Raw genomic sequence first — 14,649 nt, 5'->3', positions numbered from 1 at the left:
TTTAACGTACAAAGAAATAACTAAAACTGAAGCATCTAAACTTAGAATAAAGACGCAAGAGGAACTATCACCTAACTACGACTGGTTCCAGTATAGACAGATCAGAGACTTATATAACTCGGACTCTGTAAAGGGGGGTATACGAACAGAGAATTCGGAACTAGAGCAGACCCTTCTTAAAGAAGACAAGAAAAGAATATCCAAGGTATACCAAGTACTGTTGAAATGGTATACCGAGGACGAGTCAGTTAAAACACAGATGGTGAAATGGGCTATAAATTTTAATAAAGAAATAACAATGGAGGCATGGGAATACTTGTGGAAAACTACAATGAAGATAACGACATGTACTAATATTAAAGAGAACATTTACAAAATGATCTATCGTTGGTACATGACACCAAAGAAGATTGCGCTAGGGAATTTGAACACTTCTAATAAATGCTGGAAATGTAAGAAGCATGAGGGCTCCCTCTATCATATGTGGTGGTCATGTGAGGTAGCCAGGCAGTACTGGGGGGAAATAATAAGAGAAATGAGTGAAATTTTACAATTTCAAATAAATAAGAACCCAGAACTCCTGCTACTAAACTTGGGAATGGAGGGAATTCCAGCCCATCATAGGACGTTAATATTTTATATGACAGCAGCAGCTAGACTTTTGTATGCGCAAAAATGGAAAGTACGAGAAGTGCCAACTATTGAAGATTGGATCTACAAATTGCTGTATATGGCAGAGATGGACAAGATGACAAGAAAACTGAGAAATCTGGACTCAGGGCAGTTTAACACAGATTGGGAGAAGCTGAAACAATATTTGGAGAAGAAATGGGAGGTGGGAGGAAAACTGTGGCAGTTTGAGAACTACTGAAGTATAATAAAAGTATAATAGAGGGGGGTGACTTTACCGGGGGAGGAAGAGATAAATGTGAATTTATAAGCAGTTAGATTAACAGATTGATATATATATAGATATATATAGGTTAATAGATAGAATATTGATAGAAAATAATTAATGATAAGGTTTAAATATAAGGATTGAGCAACCAACAATATTTTCTTTCTTTGATAAGATTTATATAATGCACCAAACTGAATGTACAGAAGAGTCAAATTGATTGACTATGTGATGAGCTATATAGAATTACCATAAAAAGATAGAATGAGTAATATATAGAGAATAAGTCAAATTGTTTGATTTAAATGTAAGATTTTTATGGTTTATGATATATAGGTTTATGATATATAGAAATATTTAAAACTGGAAAATGGGATAAATTGTTTATCCAAGATGGAAACAAAGACTTACAGTTTGGGTATATAACAAGAAAAGTAGTTAAGGATGTACTGCTTAATATAATGGAGAATGTATATCTGTTTTAGATAGAGGAATTTAATAGAAGTAAGGGAAAAGGGACAAAGGGTGGGAAAGCTGTTGGAAGTCAACAAAAGGGGGGGAAAGGGAGGGGGTTAGAAATGAAAAATTTGGGGGAAATTGAATGTAATGTAAAAATAACGGATTCTAACCCAATAAAAAAATTTTTCAAAAAAAAAAGTAAACATACGCAAAATTGGACTGGAGGAAAAGGGTGAGAAAGACCAGAGAAAAGAGAAATGTGTGGATGGTCTGTATGGCCCCTTCCAACTCTATGATTCTATGATTCTATGAAATTTTGAGTGATTCAAGTACTGGCAAGCAGCACAATATATGAGCAGTTTATCAGAAGAAAGTTTGGATTGTTTGGGCTTCAATTTAAGGAGAACTGGTTTTCAACACCCCCCTCACACCCTCTTCCTGTGGTAAGAGCAATGTAAACAGAGGTCTAGTAAGTAGATACAACATGCATTTGGCACCCTTTCCAAGCCAGTCTAAAAGTCTTTCTTTGCATATAATGGTGAAGGTCTCCAAATTCATTCTCAATACCATCCTCAGCATGTGTCTAATGATGAGATGATTGTGAAGAGCACATCATAGTGAAGAGGCAGCATGCTTGTAAATCCTTCCGACAACGACAAGCTTTCTTATGCAAAGCAGAAGCCAGGGAAGTGAACAAAATCAGAGGAATATAGGATAGTAGTCTGTCAAATTAAATCAAGTTTTCAGAGTGAAATTAGCCTTTTGAGATCAGTCCAAAATATCCTTCGCTTTATGAAGCTCTTACAGTTACTGGCAGTCGTCTGCTCACAGCTGGAATCTGTGGGCCTTTTCCTATTTTCATTTATGCCATTATAAATTAGGAGTGACTCACTTTAGCTGAATGGAGCTGAAGTGAGACGAGAATCAGGATTTCTGATTTTACTGAAAGGTTAGCACTGGGTTCAACCCCAAATGTCATCCTCTTCATTCCTTCTAGGTAAAGCTGTCATATAATTAATAAACCTGTTACAGATGATGTTTCACTAATTAGGAAACAGTCTTGTTCTACTACTAATTAGAGAATGTCTCTGACATTTGGACTTACTAAACTGTCAAGTTTCCCCCCCAAACACACACACACATACATTTATTGACACTGAAATATTTTCTAGTACTAATCAGATGAGGCCCAGCTAATGGCTACTCAGCTAAAGAGAAGATTCTATTGGGGGATAATATGAAAGAATATAAGAAACAGCTCTGTGCTCTTGGCTGTGGGGCAAAAGAGACATGATCATGGTGTTGTGGGCAGCCTCAGAGGCTAATTCTGAAAGCCTCAGGGCCAAGCTACACATGACGAATGACACTTGAACAGCAAGTGTATTTCTCCCTGTTCACTTGCCCTCCACTCAATCCACTTGCCGTTCAAGTGTCATTCGTCATGTGTAGCTTGGCCCTCAGTGCAAGCAGTTTTTGTGCAGAGTCAGAAGGAATAGCTTCGCTTTGCTTACTGGTAACCTGTAGAGGTGCTGGCTTGTACAGCAATTCAAAACTAGGCTGAAAAATAAGCAGAAAATCTTTTAGTTGAGTATTGTTATATTTGTTTTTCAAGCCAAATTATTTGCCTAGAAGTTTTCAGTGTTAAAAAATAAGCCATTATGATAAGGAAGCTCAGCCAATGCTCTAAAACTATTTGGTCATTCCATAGGATTCCTAGAACATCAGTTGACGCATTGATGTTGCATTCGTAGTTTTGCCCTGATGCAACATCAGCAAGTAGCTTGATGTAATTTCTACACTCCTGGGGATTCTAGGCCACTTCCTGGCATCCATAGTTGTCAGCCAAGCACTGGCAACTGGCAGGAGTTATAGGTGGCAGGGATATGCAAAATAAACATCATAGTGCCACTTCAAATGTGAACCTGGAAGTGATGGCAGAACGTTGGCATAATTCTAGAGCATCATGCTGTTGTGATGATGTCATTTCCAGGTTCACTGTGACACCTTTCCAGCCCCTTTCCGCTCAGCATTTTAATGAGGGGTGGCTGACACCTGAGCTCCAGGGCAGGTGGTTTCCCACTGTAGCTGGAGACCTGGCCACTCTAAATTAGAGGTGGGCACAAACAGGAAAAAAAACGAACATGATGTTCGTTGTTCGTTGCCATCCACAAACAGGGATTTACGAACATCAACGGACATGACATGTTCATGAATATGTTCGTAGTAGGAGGTTCGTGGGAGCCAAAATGGCCCCCTTGGGACTTAGCTGAACTTGAGCCGGGAAAGGCATGATCCACGGGTCTCCCCCCTTAATGTCAGTTTCTCTTCACAGTGGCAAAAACTGGATTGTCTGCTGGAAGCTACTTTGAGGGGTTACAAACTGACCTTCCCAATGTCCTATACCCACCAAAGTTACAGGGGACATAGTCCTCACTGTCCTCTGAAGACCCCCCAAGTTTCAGAGAGATTGCACCCTGGGAAAGGCATGATCCATGGGTCTCCCCCTTTAATGTCACTTTCTCTTCACAGTGGCAAAAACTGGACTGTCTGCTGGAAACTACTTTGAGGGGTTACAAACTGACCTTCCCAATGTCCAATACCCACGAAAGTTGCAGGGGACATAGTCCTCACTGTCCTCTGAAGCCCCCCCCCCCCCAAGTTTCAGAGAGATTGGACCCTGAGGAAGCCATGATCCATGGGTACTTCCCTTTCCTGTCATTTTCTCTTCACAGTGGCAGAAACTGGACTGTCTGCTGGAAGCTACTTTGAGGGGTTACAAGCCAGAAGGAAAGCCAGAAGGAGTTCAGACAGAGTTCAGACAGTCCATGCCTATATTGCTAGGGTAATTGATTGAAAGGTGCCAGACTGTCTGGTTTTACGAAGGGTTGACGAATGCCATGAAGAGGGCTTGGGACGAACACATGTTCACCGGGAACGGGGCCTCACGAACAGCTTGCTCATGAACAGCTGATTGGGCTGTTCATGGCTTTTCTTTGTTTGTATTGCTCTTCGTGCCCATCTCTACTCTAAATCCAACTGCTGCTAAAAGACCCTGAAGCTGTGAGAATAATCTGATCCCAGACTAGCCCTTTCCTTTCCCTTTCCTTATTCCTGATGCATTACTACAGAAATGGCTGCACTGAGGTCTCCTGGATTACCCTTTTAAAAGAGGTAGTACACAACACATGGATCTCAGCTTGTTTGTAAAAGGTGAATTATGCACACACACACAGCTGCAATCTGGATTGTAACCATGTAGGAAAAAGAGAAGTGAATTTTGTCAACTTTTACTCAATTTTACTAACTGAATCAGGTTTTCTGCACTTTTATCAGCATTTTAAAAGGGGAAAGATAGATTTTTAAAAGGACATTTACACTACCATCCTGAGTGGAGGTACACCATACTAAGCCCTTTGACTTCAACAGACAGATAAAGGTGTAACTCTACTTAGGATGGCTGTTTTGTACTGAAAACGGTACAGTTGCCCCATCTAACAACTTTACTTCTTCGCAGTCACAATATTCTCCTGTATGAAGATGGGCATGCTGTTGTTGCTGATTTTGGAGGTAAGAGTTTAAAGATTAAAAGAAAAACATGGCTTATTTTCACATTCCCTGGGAAGAAAGAATGGACAGAATTGCAGAGTTGAATATAATAAACTACAGACCAATGTTAAAGCCATAACTAAGTTTTCTGACTGGCTTCTTGTGTTCTTGGAGTTTAACTAGGTTGTCAGTTTAAACTCTGAATTCCCAATATATTTTGCTTTGGCTTCTGGTCCAATCTGTAGTACATATTGCTTGCATGGGGGAAATAAAACTGTTCTTTATCCCATGGGAAACCATTGGTGTACTATCTCTTGGTTTGTGACATGCTATCATCTTGGATGGTTATCTTTCCATCTAATAGCAAATGAAGGCAACGAAACAGGTCCAAGCAAGTGCACAGGCACCCATCATTCCTACATATTTAGAGACTACTTAGGTATGAAGAAAGGTATTTGTACATTCTATAAAAGAAGAAATGCCCATAAAATTGCTTTATGGGGCCCCGTGAGGCATGTCCAGTGCTTTCATGATGCTAAGAGAAGTTGAGATGCTTTAGAAAGAGAAAGAGAGGAGTGGGAGTTGGGGAAATTGGCTTGCGGAAATCCCTAAGAGCTTATACTATCTTGAAGGGAGACATTTGAGCTGAGGGCATTTCCTAGTAATTTTTCCCACTCTCCCATGATTCCTTGATTCCTCAAGTATGTTTCTATCCTAATTGCAGCCTGCTGTCTCCACTCCAATCGCATCATGCAGTCATTTCCTAATGCCTAAAAAGATGAACCAAGGCTTACCCAGAGGGTTGCCAGCTTGTATCCAGAGATTGCTGGTCTAACTTTACAATTAGAGATGGGCCCGATCTGAATTACAATTTCAACCCCCCCCCCATTTTGGCGTTTGCGCCATCGTGACTCAGCTAATTGCTTCTGTCCACGGCAACCAATCCAGCAGTCGGGAGTTTGCTTGTTCGGGACTTGATCAGATGGGTCAGTTTCTGTTCGGAATTGCAGACACCCTGGCGCCAGTAATTTATTCCCGGGGCAACGGAGTCAGGGGAATGAGCTGTGTTTGCACTCCTTCTGTCGCCCTCGAAACACGAATGGAAGCCCAGCTTTCCTTGATTAGCAGGCTTCCTTCCAACCATGGAGCAGCAACCCAGGGGAGGGAGGGGAAAGGGGGTGTTCTGAAGCCATGGGCACAAAGGAAAGGCAAAAGGCAGCGTGGGAGGCTGGGAGGCCGCCCGCGCTGTTCGCCTTTCCCCAGGACAAGGGGCGTGCGGGAAAGCCGGCCACCCCTTGTCCTGGGGAAAGGCAAAAGACAATGCGGGAGGCTGGGAGGCCGCCTGCACCGTTCGCCTTTCCGCAGGACAAGGGGCACACGGGCAAGCCGGCCGCCCCTTGTCTTGCGGGGCAGGTGAACAGCACGGGCAGCCTCCGAGCCACTCGCGCTGCCGCCAGCTCCGCAGCGCACTGGGACAGCCAGCTTGCTGTGTGGGTAGGGGCAACTCAGGAGCGCACGCGCACAAGAGCCTGACTACAGTTTCCCTGGGCGCTGGCCTCCCCGATTCCCCATTCTGGACTGGAAACGAGACTTGATCGGTTAGAATCGGTGACCTGCGTTCGGTGGCAGCCCAGATCCACGAACGGCTTAATCGGAATTTTTTTTGGGATCGTGCCCATGTCTATTTACAATCACAAACAAAGAAGGAGAGGAAGTAGCTGCCCATTCTGTCCTCAGGCCTGTTATTTTTCTACTTCACCTGTTCTAGGCATGCCCAATTACAGGTGGGGAGTTGCTGATAGGACTGGGGGACATGTGGCAGAAGTCACTGCCACTTCATCACCTGCTTTGTCTATGATTTTAAAGATACAATGCAAACCTTTGGGTTGCAGATCTAGCAGCTTTACTTGCAATCAGTAAGAAATATATCGATTTGCAGGAAAAGTATAGATTTGAAATAAAACAAGCCTCAAAAACACCAAAATGGAACTCATCATCACATGGTGGGCTGGCCTTCCACTATGCAGCAGGAAATGTGTATCAGTTTTGGATGGCAGAACTCAACTACCTCATCTGCTTTAAAATCTAAGTACTGGAAGACAAACACAAAAAACTAGTGTTCTTACACAAGCAGGTTAATGACTGCTGCACTTTATGAAGTACATCATTTAAACCATGTACAATGCCCTTGCATTTCTAGTTGTTTTTATGCAACAGAAATCTGTATCTGTATCTGTGTCTGTATCTATCTACAACATTCAACTGTACTTGGTCATGTTTATACAGACAATGTTTTTATTTTCTTTTTAAAACTTAGAATCCAGATTTCTACAGTCCTTGGATGAAGACAACATGACAAAACAACCTGGGGTTTGCTGCTGCTTCTTCTTCTTTTTGCTTTTTTTCTTAAACATAATTACTCTACGATCAATGTGAAAGCTTATCTTACAAGCAAGTAACGAAATGAGGATTTTCTTTTGCCAGTGCACATCCTATTGTACACTGACAGCATTCAGTTTTGTTTCTTTCGTATGTTAATTTTTTTGGTAGACTGCTTGAGATCAGCTTTTATGGCAACCAAGATTAGTGGGTACAAAATGTACTTTCTGCTTGGACTCACAAATGAATTTCTGTTCTGCATCTGTAATCATTATTAATATTTTTTCTTATATTAGCATGTAGTTCAGAATCTTCTTGTGACTAGTGATGGGCAAGATTTCCTCAGCTGGTCTTAAAATTAATTCAGGTCTATAAGAACATGCAGGATGATGGTGCACTTAACACAACTCCCTGCCAACCAGTTCTGTTTAGGGTTGCCAGTTATGGCTTGAGAAATTTCTGGAGGTATGAGGTGGTATCTAGGGATGGTGGATTTTAAGGGAGGGGAGGGAACTCAATGGGGAAGTGAAGCCAAAGTGTCTGCCCTCTGAAGCTGCCATTTCCTCCAGTAGAATTGACATACGTAGTCTGGAGATAAATTGTAATTCCAAAACTACAGGTCCTACCTGAAGAGCAACTAGGAATGCCAACCTCCTGGTGGTGGCTAAAGATCTCCTGGAATTACACCTGATCCCCAGGCCACTGAGGAAAATTCCCCTGAAGAAAATGGCAATTTTGGAGGGTGGACTCTATAGCATTATATCTTGCTGAGGTCCCTCCCCTCCTCAAATCTCTCTGTAGGCTCCACTCCACGAATCTTCAGGATTATGCCAACCTGGAGCTTACAACCCTATTGGCAACCATGCCTCTGGTCCTAGGGCTTTCAGGCCTCTTGCTATGGCAAGATACCTCCCACTGGCAGCTCTAGTTACCTGCCATTACTTTAAGTGGTGATGGGAGAATTTTTTTTATAAATGGTGGCAACGTCTGTACTGCTACACTTGTGAAGAAAACCTGTAAGTGACATAGGGTAGCTCTAGAAATTGCCAGAAGCCCTATGGTTTACCTTGGAATTTCTGGTGATTTGTAGAGCTGCCCTATGTCACTTCCACGCAATCTTGCCTACTTCCCAAATAATCTTACCTTTGCAAACGACGAGAAATGGATAATGCTGACAGACATTTGAAGAATCCTACAAGGCGTTATCCTCAAGGCCTTGATCAAGAGCAAGCTTTAACTTTATTGCTCATTATGGACAACTTTCAGTTTTCAATTCGTCCCTGTTCAGTGTATTGGAACCTACAACTCCCAGGTATACCAATAGCAAGAAATGCTCCTATGCAGGTGTATTATGCCCACTGCCATTTAGAAACCTGGAAGTTGTTGTTTTTATTGAGCTAGGAGCCATTGGAAAGTATACTTCACATGTATCCCAGTGGCAAAGTATTCTATTGAGCGTGCTCAAGACTACCCCGGTCTTTAGACAAGGCCTTCCATGTAGAGTTGCCAGTCTCCAGATAGTGGCTGCTGGAGATCTCCTGGAATTATGACTGATCTCCAGGTGACATAAATCAGTTCCCCTGGAGAAATGGCTGCTTTGGAGTGTGAATGCTGTGATATTATACACCACTGAGGCGCCTCCCCTCCCTGAACTCTGCCCTCTCCAGGCTACACTTCCCAAATCTCCAGGAATTTCCCAAACCGGAACCCTACGTGCATGTCCTCCAAAATAACCAGTCTCACTACCAGTTTTTTTTTACTCTGTATCTTGAAAGAATAAGTTGTTTGGGAGAGGGGGAAGTGGAAGTTAATTTTACAATAATAATAATAATAACAACATTCAATTTATATACCGCTCTTCAGGATGACTTAACACTCACTCAGAGTGGTTTACAAAGTATGCTATTATTATCCCCACAACAACAAACACCCTGTGAGGTGGATGGGGCTGAGAGAGCTCCTAGAAGCTGTGATTGACCCAAAGTCACCCAGCTGGCTTCAAGTGGAGGAGTGGGAAATCAAACCTGGTTCTCCAGATTAGAGCCCTACGCTCTTCTTAACCACTACACCAAACTAGCAAGAAAATCAGTAACTCTGATGTTAAGACATCTGATCCAGCATGCTCCAGGACTGATAGGCAAGAACAGATGGCAAAGTATTTGCTTATGTTATGGATCAAGTGTTTTTGGTAGGTATTATCGGTATCATTTCCTTTTCATGGCTTGGAAGCAGCCATGAAAATCCTCATATTGGTTTCTTGTTGCACATCTGTCTAGAGGTTCCTGTTTTCCAAGCTGAGTTGCACTCCAGGGAGTGGGAAACAGTAATCATCAGAGCACTGAACTTTACTTCTTTCTTCTCAAATCAGGAATGAGTTCAGTAAAAGATGTTCTGGTTTTGTGCAGATGAAATGAAATCTACGCTATAGTTGAAAACACAGTCAAATACATGCCAATTTGCTGCACGGATTATTGTTTATATCAAAACAATCATATCACTATTGTTTTCCCCCACATTAATTGTGTAAGCATGTTGCCAGAAAGTAAACAGATATAAAAACGGAGAAAGGAGCTACTCCCTTGTGCAGAAACAAAACATACTGTTAATGCATTATTGATGCTTTTGTGATATACAGAACTTGCGCTGGATGGCCCCTGAAGTATTCACACAATGTACTCGGTACACTATAAAAGCCGATGTTTTCAGCTACGCTTTGTGTCTCTGGGAACTATTAACAGGGGAAATTCCATTTGCTCACCTCAAACCAGGTAAGAGACATAGCAAGTGAACATCAAGATTGAGCTTTATCTGGCACACACTAAAATAGCTTCTTTACATAACATTAACTCAGTTTTTTAGCTGAATGCTTTTTCTATACTCTGCAAGATTTCAATATTGACTTAAAAATTTGAAGTTCTGTACTGCAGTCAGCCACAATACTTGTTGAACAATTAATGTAAAAAGGACTTATGCAAGTGACTTAATAAGGAGTGCTGACTTTAACTCTTAGGTGCTTCCCTCCAAATCAGTCTTGTTAGATGCCTGACATGACTTAGGCTTGCTGGAATTTTAATATATTTTTCCACTACATGCATTACTTTCCAAATGATAACTTTGTGCAGCTAAAATGCATGGCAGACACAAGTAGATAAGCATTTTGCCATCAAAGCAGCTATGCCACTGGGAGCCAGAGGAGTCACAATCTCCTTGCCTACACAGGCCCATTGTGACATCAGAGCCAATCAGACACTCGCAGTTGGGAGACCCTCACAGCCATAGCTGTGCAATAAATAAGCTTATCCAGTACACCAGAAAAGCCCCATGTGCACCGTTTGTTAATGTCTGCCAATTCAGAACATAGCGGAATTTTATTGAAATCCAGAGGAAGGAAAGTGGCAGGGGAAAGCAAGTGTGGACTCCGTTGTCCCTGTGCACCGCCCTCTCAACCAGCTGAAATTTTTCTCAGGTCTCCAATTGTTGTTATTAATGGGAAAGTATTTTAATAGCATCGGACACTTTCCAAATGCAGAGAAGCATACCATCTGAAGAATTCCCCTGAACCTTCCGCTTGTAAGTACGAGTCCATTGATTCTCACTAATTAGCTTCACTTGTCTTGTGTAACAGCCATCCATTCCATTTCTTCATTGGAGACAGCCAGAATGCTTAGCTTTTCAAAGCCATTATTCCTCTGACTCATTTAAAGTTATATATTTATTGACCCTCTGTTCTCATACTTTGTTGGTGTCACCCACAGAAAATCCCCCTCTCCCCATTCCTCCTGAGAGCTTATTAAATGCAAATTCACATTTCTTCTGCCATTTATGGAATTATGATCATTTTACTATTACAATGCTTTTTTGTACAAAAGATATTGCTATATTTTTTCTATATATTATCTCGAACACCACTTTTCTGGTATTATTTTCTGCATCTGTACATTTTTTCTGTTCAGTTCGTTTCATGTCTTTGCAATGATGAAGATAAAATATTTTTGCAGTATTATTTCTGAATTTAATTTTCCATTATAAGCATAGGTGCTGTATTATGCAACTGATTACAGTTTAAGGTTTATTGCAGATCTTAAACAGCATGACTGCTGCATCACTCAGTGAAACAGACTAGGCCAAGATCGAATCTCTTCCCATCTACTTCTGGTTCCTTATCCTTCTATACCGTGTCTTCCAGCAGGCTATGCTAACACTTCTGTTGTTCATAGCTGCTGCTGTATCTAAGAACACCCCAATAGGCCATTCATTAACCAGATTTAGTCATTTGTTTGTTTATTTTATTGCCAGATTGTGTAATGCTTTGATTTCTGAAAACAACCTAGATGTATGGGGGAAGGGGAGAAAGAGAAGAAGCAGGGCTTTAAACATTATCTTGTAATTTTTAGGCACTCGTTGCCCTGATCTGTCAGTTTGTGGATGAAGAACTCCCATGCTCCTTCACTTTTCACAAATATGGCTTGGCTTGTCTCTGCTGGAGTGCTGGCCACTATTATAAGACAGATTTGCATGGTATAATAGTTATCCCATTTTCATTTCATTATAAAATCTCATTATATATACACATATATAGTTCATGGTTTGGAATACATGTATACAAAATGCCTGCATTGCTTGTAGTGTGAATGCGCTCTAAAATGTTGATTCCACATCAGTGAATGAATATGTTTATATAGCTAGTAGAAAAATGTAGAGCTGAGTAAAAGATAGGTAGACAGATAGAACTATATATTATAGAAGCCATGATCTTTGTATTGGTTATACTTGCATTTTGAATGAAACACGTAAGAAATTGTCAGCCGGACTTCCGGTTTGGGATCCATGGAGGTCTAACGCAGCTCTAAGTGCTGAGCTGACCGGGCTGCTGTTTTAACAGCCGGCGGGGCAAACCAAGCTCACGGCCAACTGTTCTCAGGCGGAGAACAGGCATAGAATGCTTAAGAACCTCAGGGCGCATCGATCTCGGGCGAAGGGGGTCCTGCGCAACGGACTCTCTCCCGTCCCTTGAGGTCCCACCCGAAGATCTCTGTGGCAGTCCTGGAGCCAATGCGGTTGGCATAAAACCTACATGCCCAAGCTTCAACAGGGGCAAGAAGAGCTGATGGGAATTTGAGATTGAAACAGCGATTACAACCCGCGAAAAGTGCTGGAGAAGGTAAAGATCACTATCTCTTGAAACGGGATAGATTACTTAAAGTAATGAAGCACTAAAGTAGACTTTTAAACTGCAACAGATTGATTATAAGGAGGGGAGGATCCGGCAAGAACTATATTAGAAAAAGGACTAAGTTAAATGGAGTTATTAAAGAAATTGGACTATTGTTTTACATACCTGTGGTCACAAGGAGATATCAGGCTGTGAGAAAGCTTTACCATCGCAAGAACTGCTGTGGGAAGTCGGGAAACAGGAAGTACGTAACAGTGATAGAGTTGCTGGAGAGAAGCGGCCCTTGCCGGATGACAGGAAGAAGGGAATCGCCATCTTTAAAAGGGGAAGAGCTGCGGCTTCAGCGGAAGAGGAAGTAAGCCATATTGGATTACAAAAACCATAGAGGAACCATAGAGAAAAGACGCCCGACATTTTGGACTCTTTAAACGACTTTTTTGCAAAAAGACCGGGACATTCAAAATAAAAGGACACTAAGCCAAGCGCCACGGAGTTAAGGAAGCGAGCGGACTCATGGGAGCGAGGTAAAGCAAGCCCCACAATGTCGAAAAAAGAGTGGCAAACGGCTATAGAGAACTTGGATAAAAACTTTCAGAAGCGATTAAAGAACTCAAGGATATGAAACCTGAGCTGGTGAAAGAGGTTAAAGAGACAGTAAAGAATGAACTGGCAGAAGTGAAGAAGGGAATGGAAACAATACAAAATGACCTGCAGGCGACACAGCAAAGAGTCACCGTAGTGGAAAATGCGGTGCAGAACCTTGCAGACACACAACGAACAGAGATGAGGGTGATGAGAGGAAGAATGGCAGTTGCGGAGAGCAAGCATATGGAGAAGCAGCTGAGGTTTCGCGGCTTGCCGGAGGTAGAAGGAAAGACGGCCCAAGAACAGATTACCGAGGTGTTAGCTGCATACCTGGGAAAGGAGGAGGAGGAAACTGTGGCTATCCTAGATGTGGTGTATCGAATACATTCAAGATTTGCGACCCAGAGGAAATTACCAAGAGACGTGATTGTGCAATTTACGACTAGAAATATAAGAGAAATGATTGTGAGTAAACAATTTCAAGAACCATTGGAGGTTGATGGCAAGATGGTTATTATTATGAAGGAGTTACCCAGATCGGTGTTGCTAGATCGGAAAAAATACAAAGCCTTAGTCCAGATTCTGAAGGACATGAAAATAAGGTACAGATGGGAATTACCAGAAGGAATGTCCTTTGAATTTGGAGGAGTGAAAAAGCGCATCAGATCTGAACTAGAAATGGAAAAGTTTTTGAGGGACAATGAAAAGGACTTACCAACAACAAGGTTATGAATATGGAGTGTAAAGTTTTATCTTGGAATGTAAACGGACTTAATTCACCGAATAAGAGAAAAAGTATTTTCCACTGGCTGTTAAAACAAAAATGTGATATTGTGTGTTTGCAAGAGACTCATATTAGAAAGCAGGATGTAAGATATCTTAAACTGAACAAATTGGGCAATGACTTTGTAGCGGCCTCAAAAAAGAAAAAAAGGGGAGTGGTATTGTATATAAAAGAGGAGCTACAGCCAAAAGTAGCGATGAGAGATGTGGAAGCCAGATTTTTAGCAGTGGAATGTACATGGAATTTAAAGAGAGTGTTGGTGATTGGAATTTATGCACCCAACGGAGCAAAAGAAAGCTTCTTTGAGGATTTGAGGAAGCAATTAGATGAACTTTCTTATGACCAGATAATTCTTGCAGGAGACTTCAATGGAGTTACAAATTTGGAACAGGACAAAAAATCAGCAACTGTACAAAAGAAAAGAGGATTACTACCAAAGACTTTTTTTGTATTAATGCAACAGGAAACTTTGGAAGATGTATGGAGAAGACAGAATCCCAAAGGCAGACAATATACGTTTTACTCTGCGAGACACTCTACGTTATCACGAATTGATATGATCTGGGCCTCAAAAGACTTAGCGCTTTGGACTAAGGATGTAGAAATAATGCCCATGGTAGGCTCAGATCATAACCCAATTATGTGGAAGTTTGGAAAAAGAACTAAAAGGAAAGGATGGAGAATAAATGAGGACTTGTTACAAGAGGGAGAAAATATGGAGATGTTGAGAAGGGAAACTAAGTTCTTCATACAACACAACATGAATAGAGAAGTACCAACCAATAAGGTATGGGATACCTATAAGGCAGTAATTAGACGTATACT

At 41.6% G+C, this 14,649-nt stretch overlaps 1 protein-coding gene across 1 annotated transcript in view; it reads left to right on the top strand.

Annotated features, from left to right (window-relative positions):
- TNNI3K (TNNI3 interacting kinase) overlaps positions 1 to 14,649 on the top strand; it is a 323,247-nt gene that overhangs the window by 226,879 nt on the left and 81,719 nt on the right. The window contains exons 18-20 of the mRNA XM_054979625.1: positions 4,872 to 4,924; positions 7,221 to 7,273; positions 9,918 to 10,050. Of these exons, the coding sequence (XP_054835600.1) occupies positions 4,872 to 4,924; positions 7,221 to 7,273; positions 9,918 to 10,050 (239 nt within the window). The remainder of the gene's footprint in view (positions 1 to 4,871; positions 4,925 to 7,220; positions 7,274 to 9,917; positions 10,051 to 14,649) is intronic.

This window comes from Eublepharis macularius, chromosome 5, assembly GCF_028583425.1.
Source record: "Eublepharis macularius isolate TG4126 chromosome 5, MPM_Emac_v1.0, whole genome shotgun sequence".
NCBI classification, from domain to species: Eukaryota; Metazoa; Chordata; class Lepidosauria; order Squamata; family Eublepharidae; genus Eublepharis; species Eublepharis macularius.
This window is presented reverse-complemented; position numbering and strand designations above follow the sequence as displayed.